We start from the raw sequence: 21,266 nt of genomic DNA, 5'->3' as shown, positions 1-21,266 counted from the left end.
TGCCAAAAAATCCAGAAAATATCACATCACCCACTGCAACTCCTCAATATAAAATACTATTCATGCAAAAACCTTTCATACTTGAAACGCTCAGCTTTTGCTTTCCGAATGGTTTATGTTTTATGTTGACTTTAATAATTTCCTGCACTGGTGTTGACCCAACTCTCTCTTTCTTGAAATTAAATGTCTCATTATTGTGACTAATCATCGATCAATGTGGTCAATGAAAATGTTTGCTTTTCCAGTGCTTCATCCATTGGAGATCTAATTGGGGAAATGGTTCGTTGTGGCCTCTTAAGGAGGATTCCCTATGTGAAGGTTTCCAGAAATTGATTATTCGTTTTATATATATTTTGAAAAGAAAATAATTAGTTTCTGCACTAAGTGGTAGGTTGGTAACGTAATCCTCAAAGTATTTCAGATTTACATTTTTAATAGTAAATGCTTAAATTGAATATGGGAGTGATCAAAACCAAAAATCCACCTCTGTAAAAAGGAGGTAAACATCCTTAATTCTATCATTTATGGGGGCAGATTACATCGCCCTGACCTCAACAGCAATTGATATATCACAACCTGAGATGGCCGACTCTGCTTCTGGTTCCTAAACACTGATCTCATGTGAATTGAAATAAACCAACTTCTAAGCAATCTAAATAATAATCTGAAGAGGTATTGCAGAAAATTTATTGTACAGACATTCCCTGCGAAAATGGAACTTGGTACATAGCAGATATAATTTCATCCTTTATATATTAAAAACAGTGTAGTTGGTATTTGACATTGGATTTCAAATTTTTCCGTGACATTTTGTTATGAGTTGTAAACTTTCAAAAATGTTGGTAAATCAACTCAGAAAAGATTTCTTGAAAATATGTGGCAATCCAAAAATCAAGCGAGTACTTTCTCGCACCAAAGAAATTCTGCCTCCTACACCTCCAAACAATAACCGCGGAAATAGTATCCATCTCACAACCATTCAGAAAACGATTCTGGGTTTTGGATCTTCCCTGGTTTCATTATACAATCCGACACGGTTCGTATTAGCTTCAGTTTCTAAATAAATAAAAGTGAACTTAATAAAAATTAAATAAATTTTCTCTTAGAATTGACATGCTGAACTGTTGCGCTGAAATTCTTTGTAGCACATCTTTGCAAAAGATCTTGAACGATATGAAATTGGACAGTGTAGGGCGCCGAATTCTCGAAGAAAAACCAAATATTTGCACAATTGCTAATGCCGAAAAGCTAATTGAATTACCCGAAAAAACATTCGGATTCGCCTTAGGGAAGTTTTTAATGAAACATGTGTGTTTACTCAAGTGAATTTTGAATGGGTTTTTCTGGAAACTTCTAATTACAGGCAGCGAATATTGAGACAAGAACTGCAGTTAGATTCATTGACGATCCAAATTTGGCATATATTATGGAACGGTGTAGGCAAATTCATGATTGTCTCCATGTTGTACTCAACATCCCTACGAACAAAGTGGGGGAAATTACTATAAAATGGGTTGAAGCTTTGAATGCAGGTCTGACCACTACGTATTTAGCAGCAATAGTTGGTGGAGCACATATTCCACGAAAGTTAGTATATAATAATATTTTATTTGCAATTCTTCCAGGCCTGAAGTGCTTGTTAAACGAATGCTCTATTAAGGAGATTAATAATCTTAATATATTTCAGTTTTTAATTGTGTACCTCCCATTGTAAATGAAATGTTGCTCCCTGAAGTTGATCGTTAAACCATCGTTTATGAGCCTACCCAGCGGGCCTAAGCCCTCTGGCTATGAGAATTCCAATATATTAAAAAAGGGAGATGTTCACATTTAAGATGTGATAGTTAGGCTCGAAAATATCGGCCTACGTTAAGTCACTATTTCGTGTATCTTCCAGAACCAGTACAAAGCTTCCTCTATTGCTCTCTACAAGAAAAACAAGTCGGGAAACCGGAAGCTGGGCGCTTCAGGTACGAAAGGTTTTGTGTATTTTTTAGTACGTAGCACGTAATATATCCATATATTATGTGAGAGTATCCACTTTCGGGTGATATTGACATTCATAGTCTTCAATTTCCAAAGAAGCAACAAATTTGAGGTATTATAGCTTTGTTAGTAATAGTGCAATTTAAACCAAAATCATGCTCTATATTATAGCCTATATCATTGGAAAATTTCATGGTACTAGGATGAACTTAAGGAGGGTTCCTAACCAATTACAAAAAATTGTAATAATATACTATTAATAACTTTATTTAAATAGATATCGGCATGGAAGGTATTTCGGAGCCCAGGCACCATATAGTGGCAGCCTCCTGATTTTTTTCAGAATTTTCGGTTTGGTAGTTTCTGAGAATGGCCCCCTTAAAGAAGTGATCACTTTCAACCTCCCGCGCTCTCCACCCTTCCAACGAATGTCAAAACTAAGATCGGCTTTGAAAAGTACTAATCGATACCTTTAATTTGATACCTCACATGACTATATTTGATGAAAAAAAATTTTACACCCCCCTTTTGCATGTATGTGACCCCCCCTTAAATTCGACGTAAAAGGATATAATTCACTGTATGCGTGAGCGTTCACAGTTCCCACCTTTCTACCAAATTTGGTGTCAATCGCTATAACCGTCTCCGAGAAAAATGCGTGTGACGGACAGACAGACAGACGGACAGACGGACTGACAGACAGACAGACAGACAGACAATGTCCGTGAAGGGGCTTGAGGAGGATGCATTCATAGAGATGCTATTGGGAGGCCAAAGTCCCGGTGGTGCGGCTATGGAAAAGGTAGAGCAAATGATGGGACGCATAACAAGAGCATGCGACGCTGCTATGCCGAGGCGACGAGTTCTCGCAAAAAGGCGCTCAAACTATTGATGGAATAAAGAGATCGCGGTCTTACGTGCTAGAAGGATCTGCCAACGATCTAGAGCAAGACCAGACTTCGACGAGAAACGGCTAGCATATGTGAACCTAAGGGTCAAAGGGTAGTATAGGTCCCGGCGCGAAACGTGGATTGGTACCCACGATGGAGCATAAAACCTGGGAAATGCCTGCTGAACCAACACCAACAGCTCTACTACCAAACCCTATCTCCACCTCCACGTGGTGACCGCTGGGAGCTCTTTCTTGACGAAAAGCTGCAGACGGAGAAGGATGAAGGCGAGTCTCCCGCGCCTAAAAACGGGACAAATTTTACCAACTGGTCCTTCAGGTTGGGGGTTGGGTAGGGCTGACAACCCTACACGGAAAACAACCGTTACGAAGCCACAACAGGAGCCTCGGATAGGATGGATATTAAAACGACGGACCCGGCAACGACAAAGGAACAACGATTTGCGCATTTTCTCATGGAACGTGCGCTCCCTGTACAGAGATGAAGCTGATAAGCAGCTAGCCGATACCCTGTCCCAATATAGGGCTGATGTAACAGCGTTGCAAGAGATGCGATGGACAGGGACCGGTTTCCTGGAGAAGAGCCACTACACCATATATTATAGCGGCCATCCAGTAAACCATGTGCTCGGAGTAGGTTTCTTAGTCAGCCAAAAAATGAAACCTGCTGTTATCGGCTTTGAAAGTATAAGCGAACGGCTATGCACTCTGCGCTTGCGAGGCAAGTTTAGAAATATAAGCCTCATAAACGTTCACGCCCCTACAAAGGAGACTGCAGAGTCGGAGAAGGATACCTTCTACGAGGCAGTAGAAAGAACCCTCGAAGCCTGTCCCAGATATGATATCAAAATCATACTTGGGGATTTTAACAGCCAAGTAGGGAAGGAGCCCGTATTCAGGCGATACGTTGGCTCCCATAGCTTACACGAAAAAACAAATGATAACGGACTGCGGACTATTCAATTAGCAGGGTCACACGAAATGGTTGTTGAAAGTACCTGGTTTGCGCGGAAAGCGGTCCACAAACATACGTGGGCCTCTCCAGACGGGACCACTTTCAACCAAATTGACCACGTGTTGATCGAACGCCGCCACCTCTCAGCCTTGATGAATGTCAGAACATATAGGGGGGCCAATATAGACTCGGATCACTATCTCGTTGGCATGGTGCTCCGAGCTCGAATAACAATACCACCTAGAATCCCCTCTGACAATCAGGTGAGAGTGAACACTGAAGCCATACACAACACAACCCTCCGCGACACCTATAAGAGGGAAATGGATGCCGCAATAACCGCAGTCAATAGAGGACCTGGAGATGAAGCATCAACTAATGATCTTCACAACCACCTGAAGAACGTTATCATGGATACGGCCACAAATATACTTGGCCCCAGCCGCAAAAGGAGTCGGAACGGCTGGTTTGACGATGAATGTAAGCTAGCAACGGAACGGAAGAATGCCGCATACCGAGTAATGTTGCATTCTCAAAGAACGCGGGGACGCGCGGAGACTTATCACGAACTCCGTCGAGCGGAGAAGCGACTTCACAGACGGAAAAAGGAAGCCTGGGAGAACCAACAAGTCTGTGAACTAGAAAAGTACAGGGAGCAACCGCACCAGGCGCGGAAGTTTTACCAACAAGTCAGCAGGATGAAGCCTTATACACCTCGATGCTCATCCTGCCGAGACAAAGAGGGAAATCTGATTTCCGACAGAATGGGCATATTAGAGCGATGGGTTGAGTACTTTGATGAGCTACTGAACAACCAGAACATCGGCGAGTTGGAGGTCCCGCCAACTGAAGACGACGGACAAATACTGCCACCACCAAGTTTAGGAAAAACAGTCCGTGCAATTCATCGGCTAAAAAATCATAAGTCGCCAGGAGCCGATGGAATTACGGCCGAATTGGTTAAATATGGAGGCGACCAGTTACACCAAGTGGTTCATCAACTTGTGCTCAAGGTATGGGACAGCGAATCAATGCCTGACGATTGGCAGCGAGGCATAATCTGTCTCATACATAAAAAGGGAGATATCACACAGTGCAGCAATTATAGAGGTATCACGTTGCTGAGTACCATCTATAAGATATTCTCCATTATCTTGCTAGGCCGGATAGCCCCATACGCCCAGAACATCATTGGCCCATACCAAAGAGGCTTCACTCCAGGCAAATCAGCAACAGATCAGATTTTCTCTCTGCGGCAGGCGATGGAAAAACTGTTGGAATATGGACAACAGTTGCACCATCTGTTCATCGACTTTAAAGCCGCCTATGATAGCATAGCCAGGGTAAAACTGTACACGGCCATGAGGGAATTCGGTATCCCGACGAAATTAATAAGACTGACTAGGCTGACCCTGACCAATGTGCGAGGCCAGATAAAAGCAGCAGGATCACTCTCACATCAATGAAGGCAAGACAAAATACATGGTGGCAACGTCAGCACCGAAGACGAATCAACCAACAACATCAAACCGCACTGGTCAAACACAAGCACGAACAAGAATAAGGATAGGGGAATACAACTTTGAGACCGTTGACAATTTCTCCTGTCTAGGGTCGAAAATCACAACCGATAACAACTACGATGATGAAATCCGCGCACGGTTGTTGTCAGCCAACAGAGCCTACTTCAGCTTACAAAGACTGTTCCGCTCGAAACGTCTCACCATAGGGTCAAAGCTCTTACTGTACAAGACTATGATCTTGCCAGTCCTCATGTATTCCTCGGAAACTTGGGTTCTTAGCAAGAAAAATTGCGAACTCTTGGCCGCGTTCGAGAGAAGAATCCTCCGAAGAATTTTTGGCCCCCTACATGAGGATGGACGATTTCGTAGCCTACACAATGACGAAATCTATGAGCGATACCATGACCGTCCGGTTGTGGATAAAATCCGGCTCAATAGGTTACGGTGGGCGGGTCACTTAATTCGTATGGATGAAGATGATCCCACCCGGAAAGTCTATAAGGGCAATATCTATGGTAGGAAAAGAAGACGAGGCAGACCCTGCCTAAGATGGAGCGATGGCGTGGGCCAGGACGCCAGACAGCTTTTAGGGATATCGAATTGGTGGACCTCGGCGCAAAACCGGGATGTCTGGAGTTCCTTATTAAGGCAGGCCTAGACCGGATACCGGTTGTTGCGCCGTTGATGATGAAGATGATGATATGTGAACCTACGATGTAAGCTTAAGCAGGCTATACGGACCAGCAAGCGAGAATGCTTCAAGGAGCTTTGCACAGAGGCAGACCAAAGTCCCTGTGGAACAGCGTACAGGATAGTTATGAAGAAGATGAGAGGGCGAACACCACAATTGACCTGCCCGCATCTTCTGCTCGATATCGTGACGGCACTCTTCCCCCCGGATAAAGGGGAGCGCAAACAACACAAGCGAGCACTCGACGTCTACACCATACCTGCGGTAACTGAGGAGGAACTTCCGCAAATTTGCCGGAGAATTGGTGATAACAAAGCACCCGGTCTGGATGCTGTTCCCAATGGAGCCCTTAAACTCGCTGTTAAGACCAGACCCGACTGGTTTATCAGCGTGTTTGAAACATGCATGATAGAAGGAGTTTTCCCCGACCGGTGGAAGAGGCAAAAACTAGTTTTGCTCCCGAAGCCGAATAAACACCCAGGACACCCATCATCATACCGACCGATTTGCCTTATCGACACGGCAGGAAAGATGCTCGAAAGGGTCATCTACAACAGACTGCTCCCTATCATCGAATACAAGGATGGACTATCGGAACGACAATTTGGATTTCGTCAAGCCCACTCAACGATCGACGCCGTAGACGTTGTTTTGAAGCTGGCTCGAGACGCGATGTCTTCTAAAAAATGCTGTGCCGTAGTGACGTTGGACATCAAAAATGCGTTCAATTCCGCAAGCTGGGAGTGGATAAAATTTTCACTGACTAAAACGGGTGTCCCTAGTTACTTGACTAAGCTCCTCAACAGTTACCTTTCGGAGGTAACTGTGGTGGTACGACACGGATGAGGGATCCAAGCAGTACACCGTCACCGCAGGAGTACCACAGGGCTCAGTGTTGGGTCCTCTCCTGTGGAACGTCATGTACAATGGGGTCCTTGTCCTTCCCGTGCCAAAGGAGGCCATGATAATCGGTTTCGCAGATGATCTAGCTGTGGTTGTCGTCGCGAAAGAACTTGAAGACGTTGAAATGTACGCTAACGAAACCATTAGCGCCATAAAAGCGTGGCTGGAGATGGTTCAGCTTGACCTTGCGGAACAAAAGACGGAGGCGGCCTTGATTACCAATCGTAGGAAGAGGAATACGATTAATATTCGCGTTGGTGGTCACGTCATCACTTCGAAACCGGTTATCAAATACCTAGGGGTGATGATTGACGCTAAAATCAATTTCAAGGGACATCTGGACTATGCCTGTGAGAAAGCGGCAAATACCAGCGTATCATTAGCGCGGATGATGCCTAACATTGGAGGTCCAAGGTACAGTCGCAGATTACTTGTAGCCGAAGTGGTTCGCTCCACACTATTATACGCGGCACCAGTTTGGGAGGAAGCATTAGCGTGTGAGAGTAATCGTAGGAGAGTGAATATGACTTACCGCTTAGTGGCGCCAAGGGTGTGCAGCGCCTTCAGAACAATATCAGGCGAGGCAGCGTGTGTTATTGCGGGAGTGATCCCGATAGACATTCTGGCAAGTGAGACACGCTGCCTGTACGAGACAAGGAAAATGAATCCTCTTGAAAAGGATGCAGAATGCCGTAAGGCGGCAAGGCGGGAGTCGCTGGAGAAGTGGCAGAAACGGTGGGATGACTGGCAGAGGGGTCGCTGGACCCACACTTTGATTCCCCGTATTGAAGAGTGGATCCAGCGACGACACGGTGAGATTAACTACCATCTGACCCAATTCCTGTCAGGACATGGCGGTTACAGGAAGTACCTGCACCAATTCAGGCTGGATGATTCTCCCTTGTGTCCTGAATGTGGATGCACACCTGAGGACCCGGAGCATGTTATGTTCCACTGTCCACGATTTCTCTCAGAAAGGAGGAGTCTGGAAGACTCCTTGAAAACCACTCTAAGCCCGCAGAATATCGTCGGGGAAATGTTGAAATCGGAGGGAAACTGGTGTGCGGTGAACACCGCCATCAAACGAATACAAGAGGAACTGGCAAGAGCGGAGCACGCAAGGAGGACGCGAAGAACGGAAGGCGTGGTCGCGTAAAGCGCAGTCCACCCCGCGAAGTGATGCTTTGCGGCGGTCCCGTGGGGAAGGAAAAAGGAGAAAGTGGGGGTGGTTTTAGTGGGTGAGAATCCCACACGCTGCTGCAACCTGGCGCGGCAGTGTCTTTCTAAGATTTCCACTTCCATCCATAAAAAAAAAAGACAGACAGACAGTAAACCGATTTTAAAACCAGCGAAAGAGGACTTTCAAAGTAGTCTACTTCCAGAGACTTCTCGTTCAGAGATGCAATCGATGTTAACATAACAGGATCAATTTAATGAGAATGTACTATTTGTAAATCCCTACGCAGGGCACACAGCCACACCTACGCCCATTATTGCACTCTTCCTACTCTATTCCACGTCATGGGATTTTAGAGCAAGCCACTCATCGACTATCTTGGAATAGGGGACTCTGTTGCATTAGATAGACCGCAACACAACGCGGTGTTTTCAGTCCGGGTCCGGCTGTGTATTCACCCTCTCCAAATCTTGAACCATTTGGCCAAGATCAATGACTTGATGAAGCAGATGTTATCAGCGTAGTCGAGAGTTTGAAAAAAGGTGACTTTGTCTATTGAATCCAACCATGGCAGCATAGGGAACTTCACCGATAACGAAAAAAAGACCTATCGGTGACAAAACGCAACTGTGATATATACCGCTTTGGACTTCAAATTGATCTCCGATTTTACTTCGATGCAGCACATGACATTTTGCCTCATCATCAGTCGCTAATTCACCTCCTGCATTGAGCTTTTTTCTTGTTGACCAGGCTTACAGTATGATTTTGAATGCTTTCCAGGATTACTTTAGATGCGAAATAAACGGAAGCAGCAGCCCTGCACAAAGTGCAGGCGTTGTAGGGAACAACTCCGTGGACAGATCGACAAACCCGATGACTTTGGTCTGATTGAGACCATTGATGGCAGATCCGTTTTGGCTTTTGTAAGTTGGATGATTCCCTGTCCTCAAATTATGCTGGAATATCATTTCATCTACGAAGAGGGAAACTTTACCAAATGTAATGCAATTAAAAATCGTGGTTAAACGTCCTTTCATAGAAGGAATTGCTACCGATTGCAATTTCTTTCATAATGCTATTTATGGTACCAAAATGCGGCCAAATTCCTTTTGAACTTTGTCAGGAGATGCCTTAAAATTGCTTAAAGGTTATCCACATGCTTGGCTTGCTAAAATTGATTTCTCGTTAACGTCAATAAAGTCAAAGAAGTTTCACTTGTTGAACTTGCTTGGATTACGATACGAGCAGCGCATGAATTATAACGCAATGCACCTATAAGTACTGAGATCAGGAAAGTTTGACGTAGACAATGTGTTGATCATTGATCAAGGAAGAGAGAGGTTTTGTATATTTCTTTTATAAAAACATTTGAGTGGACATTTGTCCCAATAGTACCTAGCACGTAGTATATGCATATATTCTGCGAGAATATCCACTTTCACGAAATACTGCAATTCAACGTCTTGAATTTGCAACGAAGCGACAATTTTGACCTATGATAACTTTGTTAATAATAGTGCGATTTCCAGCAAACTAGGTGGGATTATCTTCTATCTTATAGCCTACATTATTGCATTTCGTGATTCTAAGATGAAATTAGGGGGAGTTTTGCAGTCAATTACTAAAAATTATAGTAATATACTATTATTAACTCCTTTTTTTTATGGATGGAGGTGGAAATCTTAGAAAGACGCTGCTGCGCCAGGTTGCAGCAGTGTGTGGGATTCACACCCACTAAAACCACCCCCACTCTTCCGCCCCTCCCCGCGGGACCACCGTGAAGTATTACTTCGCGGGGGAGGCTCTGGTTCGCTATACCAGCTCGTCCATGTCACGTCTCTGTCGCGCCGCCTTCCGAGCTCGATCCAACTCCAGGAGTTTTGTCTGCACCACGGCTACTGCCTCATTTACTGCCATCCAGTTTTCCTCCGACTTCAACATCTCTTCCACCAGGTTGGAGGGCTCGATGTCCGCCCCTAAGATGCTGTTCAACCTCCTTTTCTGCTGCAGAAATCTGGGACAATGGAACATAACGTGCTCCGGGTCCTCGAGTGTAGCACCGCATTCAGGACAGTTGGGAGACTCGTCCAACTCGAAGCGATGCAAGTACTTCCTATAGCCACCGTGTCCCGTAAGGAACTGTGTCAGGTGGTAATTCAATTCTCCGTGCTTTCGGTTGACCCATTTCTCGATGCACGGGATCAATGTATGGGTCCACCTGCCCTTGTCGGAGTTATCCCATCGTTGTTGCCACTTGCCACACAACTCTCTCCTGATGGCTTTTCGGAAATCCGCATTCACCTCGGCTGAATTTGCCTTCCGTTTTTCGTAGAGCCAGTGTACCTCGCTCGCTAGAAGATCTATAGGGATCATTCCTGCGATAACACACACTGCCTCCGTCGACGCCGTCCTAAATGCGCTGCACACCCTTATCGCAATTGGGCGGTATGCCGAACATATCTTCCTCCGGTTGACAGCGTGGTTCAACGCTCCCGCCCAGACAGGGGCCGCGTATAGCAGGATCGACCTCACCACTCCCGCGATGAGTAACCTGCGACTATACTTCGGCCCTCCCACGTTAAGCATCATCCTTGCAAGGGATGAGCTGGCATTTGCTGCCTTCTCTCGCGCATAATCCAAGTGTCCCTTGAAACTCAGCTTGGCATCGATCATCACCCCCAGGTATTTGACAACCGATTTTGAGAGGACCTCACGATTACCAACCCGGATGGTAACCGTGTTGTTCTTCCTACGGTTGGTAATGAGGACCGCCTCCATCTTTTCGTCCGCCAGGTCCAGCTTGGCCATTCGTAACCATGACTTGATGGTATGAATGGCTTCATTTGCATAAAGCTCCACGTCCTCGGGATGCTTTGCAATTGCAACTACCGCCAAGTCGTCCGCAAAACCAAACAGCGTTGTCTCCTCAGACACGCGAAGGCCAAGCACTCCGTCGTACATTATGTTCCACAGCAGCGTTCCCAATACAGAACCTTGAGGCACACCTGCTGTCACAATGTACTCCTTCGGCCCGTCGTCCGTCTCGTACCAGAGAAGTCTGTCCGAAAAGTAACTCTCGATGAGCCGAGCCAAGTAGCTAGGAACACCCAGTTTGGCCAAAGCGCCCTTAATCCAGCCCCAGTTGGCTGAGTTAAAAGCATTTTTGACGTCCAGCGTCACCAGAGCACAGCATTTGCCCATGGCCATTGCATTTCGAGCCAATTCCACGACCTTTGCTTCTGCATCGACCGTAGAATGGGCTCGCCGAAACCCATATTGCCGCTCTGAAAGACCACCCGCAAGCTCGATGAACGGGAGCAGCCTGTTGTATATCACCCTCTCCAACATCTTCCCCATGGTGTCTAAGAGACAAATAGGGCGATATGAAGAGGGCACGCCGGGTGGTTTTCGAGGCCTCGGTAGCAAGACCAGCTTCTGCCTCTTCCACTGGGCGGGAAACACTCCTTCCGCCATGCACGATTCGAATGTGCTTGCGAACCACCTTGGTGTGGCCTTGACCGCCACCTTCAGAGCCCTGTTCGGAATTCCGTCCAATCCCGGAACCTCGCTGTCCCCAATACGTCTGCAGATTTCCCAAAGTTCCTCTTCGGTAACATCAGGGATCGAGAAAACGTCCTGCTGAGCTGCGAGTTGGGGTTCTCTTTCGTCCTGCTCCTGCTGCGGGAAAAGAGTTGCAATTATTTGCAACAAGAGCCGTGGGCATGTCACCTGAGGTGATTTTCGCCCGCGGATCTTCTTCATTACAACTTGGTAGGCTGTACCCCACGGATTCGTATTAGCCTCCATGCAGAGCTTCTGGTAGCATTCCCGCTTGCTTCTCCGAATGGCCTTCTTAAGGTTGCTTCGCATATCCCTGTATTCCTCCTCACGCTCCTGGTGCTTCGGCCTTCCCCTTGTCCTGTGGGAAAGTCTCCTCGCTCGGAGACAAGAGGATCTCAAGGCAGCGATCTCCGTGTTCCACCAGTAGTTTGGCCTCTTGCCGTGGTGCAAACGTCGTCGTGGCATCGTAGCGTCGCATGCTTCGGTTACACGCTGAGACAGCTGTGTGACCCTTTCCACCGCTGTTCCATCCGGATCATGGGCTCCCTCCAATGCGGCCAGGAATGTCTCCTCGTCGAAAGCTCCGATAGACCAGCCAACCGCCTTAGCCTTTCCACCTCCAGAGCGTCGTTGACTGCTTCCCCGGTTCTCAGTGTGGAGGAAGATGGCCTGGTGGTCACTGTGAGTGTAGTGCTCACTCACTTGCCAAGCCATCCCCCTCACCAGTGAAGTGCTAACAAATGTCAGGTCAACGATCGAACCCGACCCTCTTCCTCGAGAGGTGGGCACGCATCCAACGTTGGCCAGCACGATGTCCAGCTCCGCAAATGACTCCAACCGAATTTGACCTCTGGTGTTCGTCGATCGGCTTCCCCACTCCAGGGCCCACGCGTTGAAATCGCCCGCAATGATTTTAGGGCTGCGGTCTCTAGCATCCAACACCAGACTGTCTAACATCTCCTCATATTGTGCTAAGGTTGCACTAGGAGGAGCGTAGCAGCTGTAAATATGGACACCGTTGACCTTCGTCCTTATAAAACCGGCTGCCGGGGGGGCCATGACTTCCTGAATGGCCTGTCTTCCGCACGCCCAGATTGCCGCGTTGCCAGACGCATCCACCGCCCAAGTCGCACCGCCGTAGTTTCTGTACGGCTCGCAAATAACCGCAACATCGACATTCGACTCTCGAATGGTTTGCGAGAGCAGGTCCTGAGCTGCCTCACAGTGATTGAGATTGATTTGTATTAATCTCATTTGCCTGTGCGGTTCAGCTCCATCCTATATACCGGACATCTGCTGCTCCCGCAATATGCCGGCCGTCCACGCCCTCTTTCCCACTACATAACATACACCGTGGATCTTTGATGAGGTGGCCCTCTTCCCCACACTTCCTGCAACTCCTCCACCTATCATGCTGGCTAGTGCATGCCGCCGCAAAATGGCCGAAATCGAGGCATCTAAAACATCTCTTTAGAGAGATTTGCTCCCTGAGCCTGCACACGACCCAACCTACTCTTATCTTGCCCGCGGTAATTAACTTAATAGCTGATTCCGCCGGCAAACTAATAATAGCGGTCTGTGTGCCACCATATGCCTTCTTCATCCTTTTTATGGCACTCTGGTCTATATCGCCAAGGTTGAACTGCTGCTTTAGCGCAGCACAGATGTCCTCCCGTGAGGTGACTTCATCTAGGTCCTTGCATTTAACCCCTATCTCCTGTTTCCGAGCTCTTACTTCAGCTTCCTCTCCAAGTACACTTTCCACCTTCCCGCGGAAGTTATCGGCCGACTTGTCGGCGGATTTACTTAACTCCAGCATCAGATCCCCTCTCTGTGTTCGCCTGATACGGCTCACACTATCCCCCAAATCCTTCAATTTCGGGTCTGAGTTCACCTTTCGGAGGATGTCGGCAAAGGACATATTTCCCTTCTTGGAAATAATTATTATTTCCGGGCGGAGCTTCTTTTTGTCCTTTTTCCTCTTGTTGCTCACCTTAGTCCATTGTTCGGGCCTCCGGGCGTTGGTTTTTTCCACTTTTGTAGGTGTTGTGGCTGCAATCGTGAGATTACCGACTTTCGCGGGTACTCTCGCCGGCTCCGCCTTCTTTGGTGAAGAGGCTTTTTTCTTCTTCTGGACTTGCTGTGGTCCAAGAGGCTCGCTGGTACCGTCTCTAGCCCGTTTTTCTGTCTTCCCGCCTGCTTTATCACGGGAAGGCGTCACCTGCGTTTACCTTGTGACCTTGCCAACTGACGCTTGGGAATTCTTTTCTTCGAGTGCCCTGATATAAGACAATTAAATGCCTCTTATCAAGGCTCGAATATTTTGGTGGATATTCCGCCTCTCCTTGATGAACTCGCACAGTTCATTTATTCGTTCCCCGAGTGTAACGAAGGCCATTCCGGTATGTTCCCCTTTGCTTTCGTGCCTTGCGCCACAAGGAATGATCTCGATTAAGGGACTATTCGTATTTCTTTCAGAGTCCCGCGACGAATCTCGACTACCAAAAAGAACCATTGTTCTCGGTGGTGATCTCCCAAGTTTCGAACTCCTCCTAAAGGGATCCGGTGTGGACCTAATTTCCACTCCACCATTATCTCTTGTAGCATTAGATGCCACAGTAGCCAAGTTTCCCACTACTGAGGCACTGCGGTCGTTGGATATCGACGGCCGGGAGCCCGCTTGCTCACTCCCAAAAACCGCCGGCACTGGGTTTCCGAAGCCCTGCACCGTAAAAAAACTACTTTTCTCCTCTTCCATATTTGGTTTAATTTCTGGGTGTCCTTCCCATAGCCAATTTTGATCCACGGGTGGGCGTTTACTTCCCACCTACCCGACCTGCGCATAAGCATGCCCATACACGCACATCTCCGGATGCGTGCATGTGCATGCCCATGACACATTCGCCGAGCATTCCCTTATCCGCACGAAGGGACGTGCCTGATGGGAAATTTGGCACGCACACACACTATTATTAACTCTATTTTAACAGATATCGGGATGGATGGTATTTCGGAACCGAGGTACTATATAGAGGAAGCCTCTTGATTTTTTTTCAGATTTTTCGGTTGAGTAGTTTCCGAGAATGGGTCCTGTGAAAAAATTATCACTTTTGACCCCCCACATTCCGCACCTTTTCAACAGATGTCAAAACGGCTGCGGAAAGCACTATCCAAGACCTTTCATTTGATACCCCACACGACTATATTTGGTGAAAAAATTACACTCCCCTTTTGCATGCATGTCCGTCTCGAGTAATTCATACTGATATACAAATAACTGAAAAAAGTTAAAACTGGCAAGCTAAAATGTCTTCATGGACCCTGCCGTTCATATACATAACTTCACTTCATATGATGATGACGTCATACACCTCTCAGAGTGCAATAAATTTTGCACTCTCCTTTCTCATGTATAGGAAGCCTCCCTCAAACTAAACATAAAATGACGCCACTTGGTATATGGAAAGGGATTCATACAACACATCTTCCCACCAAATTCTGTAACAATTAGTTCAGCCCTTTCTGGTTTTAATAAGTCATTGAATCGATTTTAATAGCTTTTGTTTCAAACAAAACTTGAAAAGGCACACATGCCGGTTTTGGTTTGGAAGATTGAATAAAGAAGAATTATGATAAAAGTCCCAACAATAATTTAACATTTCTGGACACCAGGTCCAATTTATTGACCAATGCTCTCAGATGCTCTCAGAAAAGGGAAAACACTACCTGCATTAACAAACCAGTGACATATAATGAGGAAGTGGTTGAAACAATGATATGCAACACGTGGATGATCTGGTAATTGAAGTATATCTTCTGGTGGCTGTACGTTATGAAAATTTTCCGTTTCGGGCAAGATATCCAGAATATAGATTTTTGTAGCGAAGGTGCAGCTGCAAAGTTCATTTCAGGGACCCTCTTGTGCATTGGTATGGTTGTAGATTCGTCCAAGATAAATCCACTATCGCAAATAAATTGATTATAAGAAACACAGCAAAACATGGGAATATTGAACAAGTTTAGACGATAGAAGCCTTACTAATGGTATGGAAGGGTCTTGCTAAGAGAAAGTAATTGATAATGTTGATAATGTTGAACCGGTATCCGGTCTAGGCCTGCCTTAATAAGAAACTCCAGACATACCGGCTTTGCGCCAAGGCCCATCAATTCGATATCCCTAAAAACTGCCTGGCGCCCTAGCCTACATCATCGCTCCGTCTCAGGCAGGGTCTGCCTCGTCTTCTTTTTCTACCATAGATATTACCCTTATAGACCTTTCAGGCTGGATCATACTCATCCATACGAATTAAATGACCCGCTTACCGTAACCTGTTGAGCCGGTTATGGTATCGCTCATAGATTTCGTCGTTGTGCAGGCTACGGAATCGTCCATCCTCAAGTAGGGGGCCAGAAATTCTTCGGAGGATTCTTCTCTCGAACGCGGCCAAGAATTCGAAATTTTTCTTGATAAGAACCCAAGTCTCGGAGGAGTATATGAGGTACATGAGGCAAGATCATAGTCTTGTACAGTAAGAGCTTGGGCCCTATGATGAGACGTTTCGAGCGGAACAGCTTTTATAAGCTAAAATAGGGTCTGTTGGCTGCCAACAATCGTGCGCAGATTTCATCGTCGTAGCTGTTATCGGTTGTGATTTTCGACCTTAGATGGAAGAAATTATCAATGGTCTCAAACTTCTAGTCTCTTATCTTTATGCTTCACGTTTGACCAGTGCGGTTTGATATTGTTGGTTGGTTGGTTTTTGGTGTTGACGTCACCCAAGACAATTTAATTTGCTATAGTGAAATAAGGTAATAAAAATGTCATTTTTTCGTAAAGTTGTGCAGCCCAAGATCTTGCGCCGCCTGCTCGATCTGGATAAAGGCGGTTTGTACGTCTCGGGTCGTTCTTCCCATGATGTCAATATCGTCAGCATTGGCCAGTATTTGGGTGAACTCAAAGAGGATCATACCCCTCGCATTTACCTCAGCATCACAGATCACTTTTTCCAGGGCCAGGTTAAAGAGGATGCATGATAGGGCATCCCCTTGTCGAATACCATTGTCGATGTCGAATGGTCTTGAGAGTGGTCCCACTGCTTTTATTTGACCTCGCACATTGGTCACGGTCAGCCTAGTTAGTCTAATCAATTTCGTCGGGATACCGGATTTTCTCATGGCCGTGGACCAGTTTACCCTGGCTATGCTATCATAGGTCGATAAAAATATGGTGCAACTGATGGCCATATTCCAACAGTTTTTCCATCGCTTGCCGCACAGAGAATATCTGATGTGTTGCTGATTTGCCTGGAGTTAAATCTCTTTGGTATGGGCCAATGATGTTGTGGGCGTATGGGGCTATCCGGCCTAGATGGTACTGGTAACGTAAGTAACCTTACAAATGGTGCTGGTAACGTAATACCTCTATAATTGCTGAACTGTGTGATATCTCCCTTTTAAAGTATGGGACAGATAATGTCTCGTTGTCAGCATTGATTCAGTGTCCCATACCTCGAGCATAAGTTGATGAACCGCATGGTGTAATTGTTCGCACCCATATTTAACCAATTCGGATGTAATTCCATCGGCTCCTGGCGACTTATGATTTTTAAGCCGATGAATTGCAAGAGATTGTTTCTTCTTTACTTGGTGGTGGCAGTATTTGTCCGCCGTCTTAAGTTGGTGTGACCTCCAACTCGCCGCTGTTGTGGTTGTTTAGCATTTCATCAAAATACTCAACACATCGCTCCAACATGCCCATTCTGTCGGAAATCAGATTTCCCTCTTTGTCTCGGCAGGATGAGCATCGAGGTGTATAAGGCTTCATCGTGCTGACTTGCTGGTTAAACTTCCGCGCCTGATGCGGTTACTCTAGGGACTTTTAGAGTTCACAGTTGATTCTCCCAAGCTTCCTTTTTCCGTCTGTGAAGTCACTTCTCCGCTCGACGGAGTTTGTGATAAGTCTTCGCGCGTGTCCGCGTCCTTTGAGAATGCAACATTACTCGATATGCAGCATCCTTCCGTTCCAACTAGCCGTTCCGACTCCTTTTGCGGCTGCAGTCAGGTGTGTTTGTGGCCGTATTTATGATAACGTTCTTCAGGTGATTATGGAGATCATTTGTTGATACTTTATCTCCAGGATCTCCATCCATTTCTCCCTTACAGGTGTTATGGAGGGCTGTGATGTGGATGGCTTCAGTGTTAACTCTCACCTGATTGTCAGAGGGGATTCCGGGCGGAGTTGGTATTCGAGCTTGGGGCACCATGCCAACGAGATAGTAATCCGAGTCTATATTTGGTTCCCTGGGCGTTCAATCAACACGTGGTCAATTTGGTTAAAAGTGGTCCCGTCTGGAGAGGCCCACGTTTGTTTGTGGACCGCTTTCCGTGCAAACCAGGTACTTCCAACACCACCGTTTCGTGTGACACTGCTAACTGAATAATCCGCCGTCCGTTATCATTTGTATTTTGATGTAAACTATGGGAGACTACGTATTGCCTGAATATAGGTTCCATTCCTACGTGGCTGTTAAAATCTCAAGTATGATTTTGATATCATACTTGGGACGGGTTTCGAGGGTTCGTTCTACTGTCTCGAAGAAGGTGTCCTTCTTCGGCTCTGCAGCCTCCTCTGAAGGGACGCGAACGTTAATGAGGCTTATATTTCTAAATTTGTCTCGCAAGCGCAGAGTTCATAGCCGTGCGCTTATGTTTTCAAAGCCGATAACAGCAGGTTTAATTTTTGGGTTAACTAAGCAACCTACTCCGGGCACATGGTTTACTGAATTGTCACTATAATATATGGTGTAGTAACTCTTCTCCAGGTAACCGATCCCTGTCCCACGCATCGCCGGCAACCCTGTTACATCAGCCCTATATTGGGACAGGGTATCGGCTAGCTGCTCATCAGCTCCATCTCTGTACAGGGAGTGCACGTTCCATGAGAAAATGCGCAAATCGTTATTCCCTTGTCGTTGCTGGGTTCGTCGTTTTAAATTCTATTCTATCCGAGGCGCCTTCTGTGGCTTCGTAACTTCGGTTTTCCTTATAAGGTTGTCAGCCCTATTCAACCCCCAACCTAGAGGACCAGTTGGTACAATTTGTCCCGTTTTTAGGCGCGGGAGACTCGCCTTCATCCTGCTGAATTGCAAAATAAAAACCAGCATATGCATCATGGCAATATTAAAGAAAGTACATTTTAATTTGATTCCACAGATAATATGCAGAAATTTAAAGAATTTAGCGCTGAAAATTTTATAATAATAAAGGCTGCCCGAATCAATGGCCAATGGGAGCAAGATCACTAATAAGGCTATCTTCCTACTCTCAGAATTGATTGCTTATCCTCTTTTTCTACTTGTCTTTGTTTCAGAAAAAAGACGATGCTTTGCAAAGTGCTTCTTCAAGAGTAACCGCGCAGCATGTATGAAGTCAGTCGTTTGGCTATTCTTTGCAAATCTGGCTTAATTCACTGTTATTTGAACTATACGGTGAATAGGGTTATCAAGGATGTGTTTAAAAATCTTCCTGGTATAGAACAGCCATCGGATCGGGCGATAATGTGAACATTCTGCTGGACTACCTTTCTTTTTCCATGTGACAACGACGGTGCTTTGTTGCCAGTCAGATCGTATACTACCTTCCTCAATAACCCAATTGAAGAATTCACTGAGCCACCGTGTTGGGGTGCAATTCGTCGCTTTCCAGAGCTCATTCGTTTTTTTGTTTCCCTGGCTTGGTAACAGCGAGGTTATCTAGGCCGCTTTGTGGATCGTGGAATTAAAGGCTTTCGTTTATTGGTTTCATCTGCTAGTATAAATTATTATATAATGAAATGAAGTTGAGTTAATTCTTTCTGATCTGGAGGCTTTCTCTTCCCCTCCTCCTCTTCAACTCCGCAATTCTCACACTAACATAGGGGCATACTTCAATAGAATGACCTGAAGGCCGCACCTTACCAAATATCGCATTGATTGAGAATGCGATCCACGCATCGGGTAAAAGCACACGCGAATTTTTGTACACTGGCATGTGAAGGATCGAAGTGTTCAAAGCCTGGATAGCACAGAGGCATTTAAACCCGTGCCGAAATCCTTTATTTAATACGCGATAGCTCAATTCGCTAGATAACAACCAACAGCCGACGTTGAGATGCAATGATCTCATAGGGAACGGCTTTGCTGTAAGTAACGGTGATAAAATGTCTACCATTTATAGGAATGTAGAAAAATGAGACAATCGTTTAATACTTTCTAGTTAGTAGTGGCAACTGTTACCCATACGAATCTCTTTATTTCGATAAATGCAGTGGGTCACTACTTTAATTATTTTTATATAAGGATCAAATAACAAACAAGGCGATTTCGGATGGTTTTTACTTACAACAAGTTACAGTTCAAAGAGAGCGGTGATTTTTTGTGAAGGATCCACAAAAAATATTTGAACTTAAGTTTGAGTTATTGATTTTTCGCCTCTTCGCCAGGTGATGAGGTATCGAGATGTATCGCAAGATATTCAACGTCTTCCGATTGAGATATAGCAATGTTATTGATCTTCACTTGAGGACAATTTCCTTTTGGCAAAGTGAAAATTATTTGCACACACTTCGAATCGTTGACTTCATCCTCCACATCTGAAGCCATTTTTCTACTTCCCTCAGATGTACATAATTCCAGGAGCAGAGAGGCTAGTTTACTGCTGTACAATATGTTTTTATTTCTGTAAGAAGGTAGCACTTACTAAATGAAGTACTGTAGCATTGCGACAAAGTGCAGTAACTACGATAGTTTGCTTCTATTTTAAAAACCACTGGCGCTCGGTGCCCTGCCCTGTTCATTATCGATGGCAATACAATCTAAGTTAAACCTTGGTCTCCAGCAACATCCTCTTGCAATCGTCTCGATTCTGTGCTTTAAGCTGGCATTGGCTAAGTCCTTTTCGATAAACGCTTCTCTATTGATTTTTACAATAAAATAAATTTGTCACTACCTGAGTATTTAAGGAAAAATTTCAGGAGTTCGTCTGAGGCTTCGTTCGTAGGGACTATGGGTTCTACTTTTAGACTTCAAATTTTTCCATTGCTTCCAATATAAAGTACTGAAATACACAAACTATTTAACAAATCAAATACACCAAGAGATTTTCTTACTACTTTCTAATACTTTCACTTTGCATACATTACATACATACATTAGAAATTTTCATTATTACTTTTTTCGGGTTCCAGAGAACGTGAAAACTTTATTCAGCGATATTTACCCCTTGCAATTCTCAATGGCAAAAACACTGTCAAATATTATTTAATTTATTGGGAGCAAATGTATGAAGAAGATCTTGGCAGTCTAAGAAGAAAAATTCAAGTCACTGCTTTTCCATAAAAGTCTCACCAAGTGTAAACTCGTTGTTAATTCGTGCTGCATTGTTGATTGTCAGAAAAATTGTCAAAAGGGTATTAGTTTCAATTTTGAATATGAACGAGAGCTTAAAAAAATTCTTGTTATTATAAATATACAAAATTTTTGAAATAAAACCCATTTTTGATGATATAGCAAATGCAGTTC

The 21,266-nt window shown here is 45.3% G+C and overlaps 1 protein-coding gene across 1 annotated transcript; it reads left to right on the top strand.

The window, feature by feature from the left end:
- Positions 1–760: 760 nt before the first annotated feature.
- LOC119650004 (ubiquinone biosynthesis protein COQ4 homolog, mitochondrial-like) lies at positions 761–21,253 on the top strand. The gene is made up of 4 exons (XM_038052469.1): positions 761–1,036; positions 1,107–1,308; positions 1,364–1,587; positions 20,933–21,253. The coding sequence occupies exons 1-4, from the start codon at positions 816–818 to the stop codon at positions 21,081–21,083; spliced, it is 798 nt and encodes a 265-aa protein (XP_037908397.1). The 5' UTR covers positions 761–815; the 3' UTR covers positions 21,084–21,253.
- Positions 21,254–21,266: the final 13 nt, after the last annotated feature.

This window comes from Hermetia illucens, chromosome 2, assembly GCF_905115235.1.
Source record: "Hermetia illucens chromosome 2, iHerIll2.2.curated.20191125, whole genome shotgun sequence".
Taxonomy (NCBI): domain Eukaryota; kingdom Metazoa; phylum Arthropoda; class Insecta; order Diptera; family Stratiomyidae; genus Hermetia; species Hermetia illucens.
Note: the sequence above shows the minus strand (reverse complement) of the source record. Positions and strands in the feature narration are given on the sequence as shown.

Excerpts from the sequence above, each read along its gene's own strand:
- LOC119650004 (XM_038052469.1), top strand. The coding sequence starts at position 816 with ATGAGTTGTAAACTTTCAAAAATGTTGGTAAATCAACTCAGAAAAGAT. Across the intron at positions 1,309-1,363 it reads GGAAGTTTTTAATGAAACAT|GCAGCGAATATTGAGACAAG; the intron begins GTGTGTTTACTC and ends TTCTAATTACAG. Across the intron at positions 1,588-20,932 it reads GGAGCACATATTCCACGAAA|AGAACGTGAAAACTTTATTC; the intron begins GTTAGTATATAA and ends TTCGGGTTCCAG.